The sequence below is a fragment of the Nicotiana tomentosiformis genome, chromosome 2, assembly GCF_000390325.3.
Source record: "Nicotiana tomentosiformis chromosome 2, ASM39032v3, whole genome shotgun sequence".
NCBI lineage: Eukaryota > Viridiplantae > Streptophyta > Magnoliopsida > Solanales > Solanaceae > Nicotiana > Nicotiana tomentosiformis.
This window is the reverse complement of record NC_090813.1, coordinates 7,986,807-8,002,305: the sequence shown is the minus strand read 5'-3', so window position 1 is coordinate 8,002,305 and position 15,499 is coordinate 7,986,807. Positions and strand designations below refer to the sequence as shown.

General features: G+C 36.6%; 1 protein-coding gene and 1 non-coding gene across 3 annotated transcripts; both read right to left on the bottom strand.

The window, feature by feature from the left end:
• Positions 1–250: 250 nt before the first annotated feature.
• On the bottom strand, positions 251–408 carry LOC117275420 (U1 spliceosomal RNA). The gene has a single exon (XR_004505580.1). It is a non-coding gene; the product is annotated as a U1 spliceosomal RNA (small nuclear RNA).
• A 1,033-nt stretch (positions 409–1,441) lies between these two features.
• On the bottom strand, positions 1,442–14,366 carry LOC104097693 (TGACG-sequence-specific DNA-binding protein TGA-2.1). 2 transcript variants are annotated; one of them, XM_070194940.1, is made up of 11 exons: positions 13,619–14,366; positions 12,789–12,892; positions 11,778–11,848; positions 11,445–11,630; positions 10,384–10,437; positions 10,231–10,290; positions 9,979–10,056; positions 9,836–9,887; positions 6,213–6,484; positions 2,462–2,710; positions 1,442–1,977 (listed from the first exon to the last, which is right to left on the bottom strand). In XM_070194940.1, the coding sequence occupies exons 1-11, from the start codon at positions 13,705–13,707 to the stop codon at positions 1,828–1,830; spliced, it is 1,365 nt and encodes a 454-aa protein (XP_070051041.1). In that variant the 5' UTR covers positions 13,708–14,366; the 3' UTR covers positions 1,442–1,827. The 2 variants fall into 2 exon arrangements, with proteins under 2 accessions (XP_070051041.1, XP_070051042.1); XM_070194941.1 differs by lacking the exons at positions 11,778–11,848; positions 12,789–12,892; positions 13,619–14,366 and having other exon boundaries at positions 10,384–10,468; positions 11,445–11,566.
• Positions 14,367–15,499: the final 1,133 nt, after the last annotated feature.

The window sequence follows — 15,499 nt, the reverse complement described above, 5'->3', positions numbered from 1 at the left end:
TTTTGAATAATGTTTTCGTTCAGATTTATCTTTACATGAAAAGTGATTAAATTTTAATTACTTTTAAAACTGTGACTATTTTTGAATGATCACATTTGTAAATCTAGCTATTTTTGAATTTCTCAGGGCTAAAAGAGAGTACTAGATTTAACACATAAAAATACGTTGATTAGGAAATGCAAATGGGCCTACTTTTCATGCAGTCGCACGTATTACTTATTGGGCCTAATAAATTAGGACTAGGAATTGGGTAGGGGCCGTGGGAACGCAGGCCCCCGCTATCACAAAGTATGACGAAGGCTTAACCATTTGGGCCGATCTTAGGTGGTCACCCCTCCCATGGTGCAATGGAGGTCACCGGCCTAGGCCATGGCCTTATTGATTCATTGACCCCGTCCAGGTAAGTATGTTCCTCACTGTTCTCAACCCATTTCTTATACTAAGCCTTTCGCTTCCCTTTTCCTTCAAGCGGCCAATGTGGGACTGAACTCGTTACACCAATTAGTTTATTTTTTTTTATTTTTTCTATTTTTCACATTATTTAGATATTCCCCCAATCCGATCTATTGAACAGGTATAAATTTCTTTTTGCTAACCGTATGTGTTAGTAAATTTCAGAAACTCGTCTCTTATTTAAAAAAAGTGGGTATCTTTCTGAAAAAATTCTAAATGAGTACTTTTGACACCTTTTAGTTTTATCAATAAAAAAACAAAAGACTGATCCAAAATCTCCAAGTTTTATCATGAGTTAAATTTAGATTTCATTTCAATTTTACTTAACCTACGTACTCAATAAATATTGAAGTTACTGAAAAATCATAGAACTTCAAATGCCATAACTTGAATTATTTATCTTTTATTTTAGTCTGAAACATCCCCCTCAATCCGGTTTATTAAACGAGCATAAAATTCTTTCTGCTAATTGGAAGTCTTAGTAAATTTAAGGAACTCATTATGCGTAATATAAAAAATTGGGTCTCTCTCTGATGAATATTTTAAAGAGTATTTTACACCTTTTAGTTTTTATTCAATATTTGGTACGCAAATTAAGGAAATAACTTCTCAAGAGCATTCATAAATAATTTAGATACAATAAACATGAAGTCATAAACTTTCGAACCAACAACCTGCCGAACCCACAAATTTCATAAACATCTGAACCGCTAAACTTTCGAAACCGCGAACTTTCGAACCTGTAAACTTTATAATTGGAGGAAAATAAGTTCATAAGAAAAATATTTTCCAACACATTTAATCCAACCAAACATGAGAAAATTGAACCCGAAAATATTTTCCTTCATACCAAACACACCCTAGGTGTAATAAAAACTTACACATGCAGTACGTTAGATTTGGTGCCTTCACTCATCCGCATTTCGTGCAGGAATACTACACGGAAAATGATCAGCTGCAGAAATTTCCCACATCTCAGAAGAGAAACTTTCCAGGTAACAAGGTATAATCTGTTTAAGCTTAAACTTTCTATCTCATTACAATTCTGCAGCTTAAAATCCCTAACTAAACTTTTTCTTTGAAAAGCTAAAAACACAGTCAGGGGTACATTATTGGTTCCTATGTCACAGTAAAATTTTAGCATCCTAACACCTAGAAAACAAGGAAACAAATTTTACACTTCCACAAGCACATACAGTACCACTTTACAAGTAGCAACTTAGCTTCATATCATACATTGGCCAGTTCCGGCATGGACGGTCAACTGGAACTGGACCATTCAGTACAAAGGTAAAGTAGTGTACACCACAACTGTGTGGTGTCTTGACAATAGTTCGCCCGAGGTTCAGCAGAATACTGCAATGCATGTCATACTTACTGCTCTCGTGGTCTGGCGAGCCAAAGAGAGCTGAGAGCTCGAAGACGTGAGAAATATTCATTTATTGCAAGAAGAGCACGGGCCGATTGTCTGGTTGTTAATACACGATGCATTTGTTGCAATGTTTGTTGTCGCAGGTTGTCTGCCTGTTAAAAGTTGCCATAAAGATGCAAAGACTTTTAGCTTCACACAGTTTGCCTCCAGAGACCATAAAACTAACATAACAAACTAGCTACCATTGAACATGGAGTTATTACATCTCATTGCTACAGGGAAATAAACATGGCAACTTTCTTGAATCATATGTTTCATGCCAAAACCTACTCTAACCTTGCCAATAGTAGTCCACACGAGACACAAGTACAAATGCCGATTATTGACTTTAGAATGCTCGCAAACATAAAGCTTTACTTGATCTATAACATTGTCAAAGGACATAAAAGAGGAAGACGTAAGATTTGTAGTACCGAAACCAGACCTCCAGAGTGACATTCGCTTGCCCCTACGCCCTACCCCCCCCCCCCGATTTCCACTGCTTAAACGACTGAATGTGTTTACGGCAGATCCATTATTAAAACAACTTAAACAAAGAATAGGCAACAGCAGCAGCAGCAGCAAATATAGAGTTACCTGACGGAGAAAACCTTCAAGAGTTCCTAATTTCCCCATTGCCATTGCCATTTGACCCATGTAATTAGCTACATCCCCTGATGACCCTTCTGGAGCAGGAGATCCATTGGCTAACGTCTCAGCCAAGGATTGCTGCAACGCCTCCATACCTTGTGAAAGAGCATCTTCTGCTTGATGGGATGACTGCTGCAAGTTGTAAATGCCAGCTAACTGCTGCTCGGTCAGCGGCTCTAACTGATTGACTAGAAGCTGCATTACCAAACAACCATTTCAGGAAACATGTGAAAAATAGTAAAATAAAATAATGCATAATTGCTTATAAAGAAACTTCCATACGGCTTAGAAATAGCATATTAAACTTTTAATTTTTCCAAAGAATGTTATCTAGCTTAGCAACTTGAGGTTTTTAATTTATGCACGCTGGATGACGCATGAAGAAATTGACAAGAATAAAAGCAAACACAGTCTACAGCACTCATATAATTCCGGCATAAAAATGCCGTTAATTGACAAAGTGAAAGCACATTAACAACAGATGCAACTGGCTAACATCACCAAGCTGAAGAAGGCCAGGAAACTTCATTTGGGATGCCAATAAGGATACAGATAACCACACAATTTGATCCAAGCTTTTGCTTCTAGGAATCAAGTTGTTTAGAGATAGTAGTATGCAGTCAGTGGCGTATCCATGATTTTAAAGTGATGGGTGCTCCAGTATTTTTACAGTAAAGCTGTAAGCAAATAACTCAACAGCAGTAACGATCTCAATGGGTCCCAACAGAGTAAGCACGTAGCCTAGACATGGTTTCTAACATGAATCACAGCTCAATAGCTCTAGTACGTGGATTTCATGGTTACAGATATGATCAGGTAGCTACACCGTACCACTGAAATAACGGAATTATAACTTACACGGTGCACGCCCACACGTCCGTCACCTAGTATGTGTGTCACCTCAACCCAATCATATAACACGTAATTCGGGGTTTCATACCCTCAGCATAAAGTTTAGAAGTGTTACTTACCTCGAACAAGCCAATTTCAATACCGAGCAAGCCAAGCAATGCTCCAAAAATGCCATCTAGCGCGTAACGACCTTTGAACGACTCAAAACTAGCCAAAAGCAACTCAAATAAATCAAATAAAGCCCAAGGAAACAATTCCAAATGAAAAAGGTCGAATCTTTAATCAAAAGTCCAAAATCGGTCAAAACGTCCAACCCAGACCCGCACCTCGGAACCCGACAATACTCATAAACTCCGACAACCCATTCAATTACGAGTCCAAACATACTAATTTCACTCAAATCCGACTTTGAATCGATGTTCAAAACTCAAAATTAACTTTATAAAACTTTAGGCTAAAACCCCTAAATTTCTCTTTTGGATCCTTCATTCAAATGCCGAAAACGAAGATAGATTCATGATATAAAATAAAAAATGAGTAGAGAACAATTACCCAGTTCACATGCTGAAAATTGCCTCAAGAATCGCCTCAATCCGAGCTCCATAGCTCAAAAAATGCAAAAATGGCCGAAACCCCCGAAATAAAGTACTTTATACTTCTGCATAGGCATCCTCTTATGCGAACGCGGGAAGTCCACCGCGTTCGAGATGAACAAAAATACACTGCCACCAAAAGCACTACGCGTTCGCGATACACCTCACGCGAACGCGATGACCACTGATGCAAAGCTTCGCAAACGCGACTCACCTTTCGTGATCGTGTTGAAGAATTCTCCAACTCCCAGCTACCAAACCTCAACACTATGCGAACGCATAGCAATGGACGCGGACGCAAAGACAAAAATCTTTAACCCTGTGCGAATGCAACCTCAGAAGCGTGAATGTGAAGAACAAATAGCTCGACTGACCAAACACCTTTCGCGATCGTGGCTACACCTTCGCGATCGCGAAGAGCGCCAGAAGCAACAGGTAAGAGCAGAAAAACCAGCAATGAAAAGCCATTTGAAATGATCCGAACTATGTCCGAAATTCAACTGAGCCCCTCGGGACCCCATCCGAACATACCAACAAGTTCCATAACACAATATGGACCTACTTGAGGCCTCAAAACACACATAACAATATCAAAATGACGAATCACACCTCAAATCAAGATCTATGAACTTTGAACTTCAAACTTCCACAACCGTTGCCGAAACTTATCAATTCATGTACGATTAACCTCAAATTTTGCACACAAGTCCCAAATGACATAACGAAGCTATTTCAATTCCCGGAAATCACAATCTGAATCCGATATCAAAAAGATCACTCCCGGTCAAGCTTTTCAAAAATTCTGACTTCAATATCAAAAAGTCAACTTCCTGGTTAAACTTCCAAACTTAAAATTCTATTTTAGCCATTTCAAGCCTAATTTAGCTACAAGATTTCAAATAATTTTTCGGACACGCTCCTAAGTCCAAAATTATCATATATAAGTCGACACATAAGTCGACATCTACCCACTATTTTAACTTAAGCTTTAAACCTTGGAACTAAGTGTTCCAATTCATTCCAAAACCTCACTGGGTCCGAACGGGGCTGAAATACTCAAAACGGCCGGTCGGGTCGTTACATTCTCCCCCACTTAAATATACGTTCGTCCTCAACGTGCCAAGTGCTGTTTCCAAGTGATCAAATCACTATTCCATCTTACCACGCACATACTCGGGGGTGATCCCACACCACCCTATTCCATATAGGCCTGACAATACCACGTAATTGAAGATCATTACTTCAACCTTAGCCCATAAAACTTGGAATTCAACTTCCAACATTCAGAATTTCTTTTCAAGACCCGAATCTCACATTTACACACTGTAAGAGTCTGAACAAGTTGTATCAAGCCACAACCATAACCCCAGATATAATCACGTAACATACTACACAACTCGCATGCTCGTAGCACCATTTTCGATCATAGTAACTACTCCAAACTAACCCGGTAATAGTATTAAACCCCATATCAAGCCAAACCTTGTTCCAAAATCGGCCACATAGTATAAGAACATAGTTATTTAAAACTTGAGAGTGAAAAAGATAAAGAGAAAACTAAAATTAAGGTTCTCTTGGTTAAAGAAAAGTTCTATTTAGAATTATTCTCGACGAGTTTTTATATTTTAAAAAGGTAGAATAACTAACAGCATCTTACTTACAGGTGCAAACATATTTTGTTATACATAGCAAACTGAGCAAATGAAAAACTTCAAACCAGATTGGATATTTCGTCGCCATTCTTTAATCCTGCATTTTTATTTGTCAGCTTTTTACTGATTGTTAATATTAATACACATGGTTCCAGTCAGATGCAATGGGTGCTGAAGCACCCAGCACTCCCTACATGGATCCTCCACTGTATGCAGTGGACACGAGAAAAAAACCAAGAGCTTCAAAACAATAATTGCACGTCCATGACATTTGAAGGAGAATCTCAGACCTTACCTATCCAAGGACACGAGACTACAATGATGGAGTTATAAATGATAGTGTCATAAAAATGCAATTGTACACTGCACGGCACTTCATTCATTCAGTCGAATAGTGAAACCACCCAATGTTTAGCAAGTATTCTAGACTTTCACAAGCATAAATCAATGAAGTGCAACATGCCAAAAAACTCATTAGACCTGCTAACATGACCTTTTCATACTTAATCAAAGAGTATACAGCAGAATGGGAAAGTCTAGATGGAAATGCAGAAGAACCGATGCAGAATTGCACACATATGAGAGCAAGAAAGCGGTCACCTTAAGAAGTTCAGACGGGCGGAAGCCACCAATCCACATAAAACACCGTTCAGCTGGGGTTTTCCACATCCCCGACAAGACATGGAATACGTCCGCCTTGGCTGCATTTCCTTTCACCCTAAAGACCTCATCAAAGTGTGCAGTGACATTATTCACAATACTTCGCAGTTCAGGGTCACTTGCATGTGCATTGACAGCTGTCCTTAGCTCATTGATGTGTTTGTTGTGTTCTTCTAACCATCGACTATATTCTGCATCAAATGCTAAGGGCCCTGCAGAACAGCATAATCTTGAATGTTATCTTAGCATGAGGAAATTAACTTTTTGGAAAGTGCAATCAGAAACTAGTTAATGGGTTGAACATATTGTAATATGGCCATTATTTTGTCAAATGGAGTCCATCTCACATAAGCATAAGCATCTTTGCAAAGTGTAGACTTTGTTGGCAATATTCTTTGGGACCCAAAAATATTGCATTGTGTGTTGGACATCATTTGCACAAGTTGTATCTCTTCTTTTACACCTAAGAGGTCAAGACTTTTTTGCCTATAAAAGGGAAGGCCATTAGTTCATTTTAGACACACCAACAAGACTTGAGTCTTCATTTCTTGTTTCTTCCTTTCTTCCTTTATTAAGAGTGTTTTGTATGAGAGTTAAGTGTTGGCAAGCATTTGTGTGAACCCTTTCTTTGGAGTGATCTTGTGAGGTTATTCTCTTAGGGTATTTGGGATTAATTAGAGTGTTTACTCTAATTTTGTACTCTCTTTTGTACTCTTATTGTTATAGTAAATTGCTCCTCTCCGCTTGTGGACGTAGGTCACTTTGACCGAACCACGTCAAATTTGTGTCTTCTTTATCTATTTTAATTGTCGTTATCAACTTCCATTGTCTTTGTTATTGTCATTATACCGTTGTTTGGCTATATTCCGCACTACCCGGGTTCCCGATCCTAACAAATTGGTATCAAAGCCGGATCTAACCGGGTTAGTTTCAATAGCCAAAATAACTCTAACAAAGACCTATGTTGAGAAATTTGACCGAAGAGCAAACTTCGGAATGTAGCAATTAAAGATGGAAGCTATCCTAATTCAGGATGGCTTAGACTTGGCGTTGCAAGGAAAGGAGAAGAAACCGAATAAAATGACGGATGAGGAATTTGCCATCATAGACAAAAAGGCAAAAGCAAGTATTATTTTAAATCTCTCAAATGAGGTTTTACGTGAAGTTTCTGTAGAAACCACAGCTAAAGGCATGTGGGAAAAATTGAAAACCTTATATATGAAGAGGACGGTGAAAAATAGACTTTACCTGAAGCAGAAGCTTTATACAATTCGTATGGGTGAAGGTACCTCTATTCTCTCTCATCTTGACACATTTGATTCCATTCTTATGGATTTGAGTAATATAGATGCTGAAATTAAAAATGAGGATCAAGCCGTGTTACTGCTTTGTTCTCTACCCCATCTTTAAGCATATAAGAGATACTATGCTTTATGCAAAGGATAATATCTCTTATAAGGATATTAAATCTATCTTAAAATCAAAGGAACAGATAGATAGTGATATTACTGGGGAAGCTAGTGGAACTCAAGCGGAAGTTGGCTTGTTTGTTAGGGGCAACTCCGACTCCATATCCAGATACAATAATTTACAGTGTCGTTATTGTCATAAGAAAGGTCACATTATCTCCGAATGCTATAAGCTGAAAAATAAAGAAAAGCATAAGGAAAGAAAAAATGAGCACAAAAATACTGACACCGCCGAAGCTAGTGTAGCAACTGATTAGATTGAAGGAACTATATTTTTAGCAACTGAAACTAGTTTCAGATTAGACAATGAGTGGATTTTAGACCGGTTGTTCATATCATATGTGTCCTAGAAGGGACTTGTTTTCTACATATGATTCAGTTGCAGGTGGAGTTGTCCAATTGGATAACAATGTTACTTGTAACCTTATTGGCAAAGGTACAATTCGGGTCAGAATGCATGATGATGTGGTGAGAACTGTCACTGATGTTAGATATGTTCCTGAGTTGAAGAAAAATCTCATATCTTTTGGCACTTTAGAATCCCTTGGGTGCAAATTCACTGGTGAAGGTAGAGTTCTGAAAATTTTTCAAGGTGCTCGTGTGATCATGAAAGCACACAGATCTGGTTCATTGTATACTTTATTGGGCTCCACTGTTATAGGCCCTACTACAGTTTCGGTATCAGACAACTTGTCTGATTTTGATGGCATTAAATTTTGACATATGCCCATTGGGGCTTTTGCGGAGAAGGTGAAGCAAATTTACTATATCATCCAAAATTAGGCCAAGGTGGAGATTTGTAATATGGCCATTATTTTGTCAAATGGAGTCCATCTCACATAAACATAAGCATCTTTGCAAAGTGTAGACTTTGTTGGCAATATTCTTTGGGACCCAAAAATATTGCATTGTGTGTTGGACATCATTTGCACAAGTTGTATCTCTTCTTTTACACCTAAGAGGTCAAGATTTTTTTTCCTATAAAAGGGAAGGCCATAGGTTCATTTTAGACACACCAACAAGACTTGTCTTCAATTCTTGTTTCTTCCTTTCTTCCTTATTAAGAGTGTTTTGTATGAGAGTTAGTGTTGGGAAGCACTTGTGTGAACCCTTTCTTTGGAGTGATCTTGTGAGGTTATTCTCTTAGGGTATTTGGGATTAATTAGAGTGTTTACTCTAATTTTGTACTCTCTTTTGTACTCTTATTGTTATAGTAAATTGCTCCTCTCCGCTTGTGGACGTATGTCACTTTGACCGAACCACGTTAAGTTTGTGTCTTCTTTATCTACTTTAATTACCGTTATCAACTTCCATTGTCTTTGTTATTGCCATTATACCATTGTTTGGCTATATTCCGCACTACCCGGGTTCCCGATCCTAACACATATCTTATAAAAATAAGCCAGCCTAATACAAAAGAGTCATGTATTAAACTGACTGCATAAAGAAGCAACTGATTCATTCATTATCTGTATCATGACAACCATCATAAGTGTGTGAGAAATATCAACATCGACCAAGTCCATGCACCCACAGCTTCACAACTTTTGATTTAGGGTCAAAACTCAAAACAATGACACTGAGGACCTATCAGATATGCGGTTTACCTAGTTCCTCAAATTCAAATTTAATGATCAGTTGCAGCGAATAAACACGAAGATGGATGTCACAAATTTTCTCATTAACTGAGTGCAGTTAATCAGGGAAAATCAAGAAATCTGAAGTTCTCCAATCTTCTTCAAGTAGAAAAAAGATATTATTTCAGTCTTATTTGCTTCCTAAACACAGATCACACAACGCACAATGTATTCTGATTCCACTCAAATTTCCTAGAACTACTCAAGCCCTGTCAACTTCACATATGAGAAGCACTGTTTAGATGATTTTAACGATATTATAGCTGAGACAACGCAGAGTATTGACAAAATTTGGTTGTTATAGTAACATGAAATAACAACCCACTCCTAGCTCAATTAAGTATCAAGAAGTGACACATCCTCAGCAAATCTAGAAGAAACCCAGCAATTTTCTTGTTTGTTGAAATAAAAAAAGGAAGCTAAGGCACACAAGTTAAATGATGAGCAATAGGCATACCATTGGCACCCACTCCATTTGATTGATCTGCTATGTTTGAAATGTACTTCCCCTTCAGTTGGACAAGAACCCAATATAAGAAAAGATTGTGAAACCTCTTCAGGTTGTTCTATGAAAGCACGTGAAAGGACAGAAGCCAATACCTGTTGACGTGCTCTCTGAAGGTCCTGCTCCAACTGGGATAGCTTCAGCCGGCTGTTCTCCAACTGTTGAACATATGCCTACAGCATAAGCACTGAATTAGTCATTTAAAGACAAGTGAGAAACGGTCAGCTGACATAATCTCTTCAGCATCCCTTGTTTACTAAAATGACAAACTAGTGCGCGAGGTACAGGCTTATATTACATATCAACGGGGGAAGGGGAAAAAGGAGAATGAGAGAAGAAAGGTTTACTTTTTTCCTCAATCTACTTTTTCTAGCAGCTTCACGGTTCTGGGCAAGTCGCCGTAGTGTCTGAAAGCAGTGATAAATAAGCAAAAAGAATATCAGAATGGAACAGGAGTTCTCCTCTTCTAAGAACTAAATAGTGCGGGAAAAAAAGGGGACCTTTTGATCCAAGACTTTTTCTTTTGATTTATCGCTGGATTGACCTGCCTCAATCTGCATAAGAGAAAAGAACTTTCATACATGACTGAAACGTAAAAACACAAATCAGTAATGACAAACATCATACTTTCAAGTCAAGACATTTCCGCTAACTTTTCACGCTAGGTGAAACAAATAACAATTAATGAAACTAAAAGGTCCACCACAATAAATAATTCTCCTGTTACTTGAGGAGAAATTTTCTGTTACATGTACAAACTCTTCAGTGAAAGCAATTAGTACATATTTGCGAAGTGCGAACCAAAGACTCGAGTATGAAATTGAAGTAATGTACATACTCAACCAATTACTGCTCAATACCAACTAGTTTGTGATTGGTTAACATGAATCCTCTGTACTACTCCCACTTTCTCAATTCTTTACAATGCAAAAGACATGTCTTTTATTTTAGATTAATAATTCAATAATACACCCTCAATTCCATGTTGTATCACTATATTTGATGGGTTGCAGAGTTCTAGATATTAATTTTGAGTTATATACTATATTGACAGTAGTGAGATATATTAAATTAATGATTCAAAAGTTAATTTAATAAAGGAAACATAAGACTGAAGTTTAAAATTTGAATAATTTAATGAATTTGAATTCTTAGGAGTTGTGGAAGTTGCATAGAGATGGAATATGCCAAGCATTTTGAGACATCCCAAACGATAAAGTTATATATGATGGGACAGAGGGAGTAGTAAATAACTTGTCATTTAAGGCAAATTAGCATTTTCTAAGACTAGAGACTCTACAAAGTTCACACTTATCCTTACATGAACATACAAGTGCTCAGATAGAACATCTCGAGAAACACTGCACCTTATGTAAGTGTAATAACAACTAAACCTCAATCCGTACTTGTCGGTTCGCCTACATGTCCCCTTTTGCTTCTATTAAGTTTCATTCTTAGCCAAATCCGCATTGATTCAAAGATATTGCAGGTCTTCACCGACCAACGAGAAATAGTCCAAGAGAGGCTAAGAGATGAAACCAAGACAAGCAGAGTAAATTACCAGCTGATTTTTATCATCTGCATCCATGTCAGTTGAAGTATCAGTGCGTGAACCAGAATCTGCCATGTTCGACTCTCCCCAATTCTCATGATGAGTGCCTGATACTGAAACTAGGTTTGATTGCAATTGCATTGTCTGAGATCCCGGAGTAGAAGTAGGCAAACTTGTATTTAAAGGAGCTAAAGTCTGCAAGCTCAACGGAAGGGGAAAAAAAAAGAGAAATCAAAATTGGCTAAACGCCTCACTGGGCTTTTGGACATCTCTGCCAATATCAGATTAACAGTTTCTACTTCTCTTTAGGAAAACATGGGGAGAGAATAATGCCATAATTACCCTATTGATGGTTCCAGAGACTTCAAAACCCATTGCTGGATTAGTTGCAGTTGTTGAATTAAATAGCGGACCTAAACCACCAAAAAGACAACAAAGACAAACTTATCAATGATAAGTACTACACAGGACATGGTCAGTATTCACATAAGAAAAGTTCCTGGAAAATTGAGGTTCAGGTATGAAGAAACAATAAAGAAGAAACACATGTGCTTTTCAGTAAATCTAGCATTTCTGTTACAGTTGAAATCATCCTCTTATTTAACATTGTTCAAACAGGAAGATCCAGAACACTATTTACTTCATATACTATGTAATCGAATATATTTTTCGAAACCTATAGATATCTAAATAGGATTATTACTTTTTCGTAGATTATCTATGAAGAGGAATCATATTGTTAGAGTACCACATCAGTCGAGGGTATGAGTTGTACTTTCTTTATATGCTTTTTGGCGACTCTCACCTCATGAACTAGTTTATTGGGGTAGAATTATGCCCAAGGTCCATTTTTCTTCTAGTAAAGTCAGACCAAGCAAATCCTAATGTTGAATTATCCAATGTTGGAGATTCATGTTATGTCATCCACATATTTCTATATGATCTAGAACAATCCTAACATCGTGAGCTAACTTTTGGAATTGACTTAAGTTCAAAGTCCCACTTTTCTTACTAGATTTAGATCTGACAAGGGTAGAAAAGCAAAGAGAAGTCCTATACCATGATCAATCTCTTCAGCTCATCTAAACTTTTCAGAGCTACCCATAGATAACTTGCATGGAAAATAGAACTTGCTTATAAGATCATCGTAATGATTGTTTACAACGAGAGATCCCAAATGCTCTCACTAAAAACATTAAAGAGAAAACATACTTAGTGCATATCGTAAGTTTGTAACTTAAAGAATGCTTGAACATACCAAGATTCTTTTGACAGATGACAGATAAGAAAGATGAGCATACAAGAATATTCAGGATAAAAGAGTTTAAACTTGGTTATCTTAAAAATACATACTTCGATTGACATTAGCACCATCTCCAATACGGAATCCAAGATATTGCTCGAGCACCCCAAAATCAGACATTCTAGTAGTATTTGTATTGTTCGCTTCTGTGCCCCTGCAATCCAAAAATATTACAGCCCAAACATATTGTTAAACAGGAACAAATTATTCGAGAAATCACCTTCATCATATACAACATATTACCAATGACATATAACTATTCTAGATTCACACTAACACAATAATTACCCCCCAAGGAACTCTGAGAAACAACAAGATCATGAAATGGTTGAATACTCTTACCTCTTTTCATTCATTTCCGTTATTTCTAGGGACTAGTAGAGTTTAAGTAGGAATAGCTGATTTACCTAAACCATGAAATGGACCCTGCTGAATAAATAGATTAAGACTGTCCTACAACTTAGGTAGTCACCCTTCATTCAGAAATTACTGTACAAGTAGGGTAAAATATTTTTTTTCATACATATAAAAACTATTGAATCCCCTTAACATAAGGGAAGCTTTTAGGTATAGCATTTTTGCATTTATTTTTTGAATCGTTTTGTTAGAATTCCTGGCTCTGCACCTCCGCCACTAACTGTACGTGACCTTTATACTTGATTACAGGACCAAATTGAAAGAAACAGGTCATACCTCCTAATCCAACTTAAGCTCATGATATGAATGGCCTAGTTCCCATAAAATCAATTTGCAGAACTTGAATTATTCGACATAAAAACGAGCAAAAAATCTTCTCTAACCTTCAATGATTTGCATAGAACTAACTAAAATATAAATAAACAAAAAAAGAAGCTGTTAATAGATAGGAGTATATACTTACATGGGATTAGAAACAGGTATCTGAGAAATGAAACTTGGCATTCCAGTAGTACCACTTCTATTGCCTGCTGTACCAATCTTACTAGCCATGAATCACCATCATCATAATCAACAGTCACCAACCTCAGCTCATATAATCAGAATCTCACAGAAGAACAGATTAAAAACACACAAACCCCTTCAAATAAATGAATTAGCACCACAACTAACAGTTGACTTAGTACAAAAACTTCCAAAAATCCACCGCTTAATCACTTCTGCAAAGTGTCATATAAAGATCAAAAGAACTTCTAATACATATTCTCAAAATCCACCGTTCAATACAAATCAGACAAAATTAGACCACTGAAATCAAGAAAATTACCGGACAAAAGAAACAGCTGTTCACTTATATCAAGACAAAAACTTTTTTAGACCCTATTTATAAAAAAGCACCAAAAAGGTCAAAACTTTAATAAAACCAACTACTGCTTTATCAAATTGAGCAATACCCAGAAGCTGAAATTAGTAAAAGAGCTCAAGGAAATATGAATTTTCTTTTGCCCACTAGTAAAAATACTAGTTTTGCAAAGTTGGAGTTGTTCAATGAAATTGAGTAATCACTGGTTCAATAAACTATTTTATCCACAATTTTCTATGTCAATACTGATTTTCTGCACAAAATTCGACGGACCGAATATTTATTTTTGTATCATTATTTTACTAACGTATATTATGTTTATGTGACATAATTTGACTAAAATTTTTATTTTAAGAATAAATGAAAAGTAAATTAATTATAATTATATAACCTTATCATTTTCTTTGGACGAATTAGTGTGAAAGTAGTATCATAAATAAAAAATTAAAACTGGAAATATTATATAAATGCCCATATCAGAGACGTGATGTTTAGATCATTCCAAAATACGCTAGCCCCCACGTCATTTTCAAGTGAACCTTTTCTTTCAACTTTCAAAGCCACCGAGATGAGAACCATCTTGCCAATTTGATATTTGTACTATTCTGGAATATTTTATTATTCGCAAATTATTTAGCCTACCTACATAACAACAACAGTCTAATTTCAGATTCATCCCAAAAGTCTTGGAAAATACACTTAGGATCCTCACAAGGGTTTTGGTTTTCACTTGCATCCATGATTAGTTGTTAAATGTAGCATTTTTTGTCCACCACTTTTTCTTAACTACTTGGCATTCAAAATTTAATGACCTAAATTAACTTGAACTCACATCCAATATGCATACTAAAGAGAGTAACGCGCTCATAATGAAAATTTTCATTTTCATGACTCAAACTTGAGATATTATGTGAAGATGAACAAACTACAAAACCAATGTAAGGTCTAGTAGCTCAAAATTTGACGAACCTGGTATCATTGCTCGCATCCACTCTCTGCGTGTATAATTATTCCTAATAATGTTTTCTCTTACTATTAATTAGGCCAGACATTATAGTGACCTAGGTTACAATAACCTAGACTAATCATAGGTAGATGCCCAATACAAATGAAGGAAAAGTAGTTGGAACTTTGGAATATAAACAACAAAGAATTAAAGTTTGTAGAAAGTTCCATTAATGGAATAATGATTAAAGTCTCATGATAGATTCTTGAAGAAATCAGAGTCAAACATGTGATGATCGTTGGCTTTAACAATTGTCAATAAATGTTACTTATCAGATATAGTCAGAATTTGATTTTGTTGACCAAGGCTCGTACCTAACATGTTTAGACTTTTAGATCTCAAAAATCTTGTAGGAAAATTATTTTGTATTCTCCAGACTCAGAAAATATTTGTTGCACTATTTGGTTACGTCTTTGCAATATATTTTTCTCTAATTATGTTCTCCATGCGAACAAACAAAAATTATTTGACTCTGA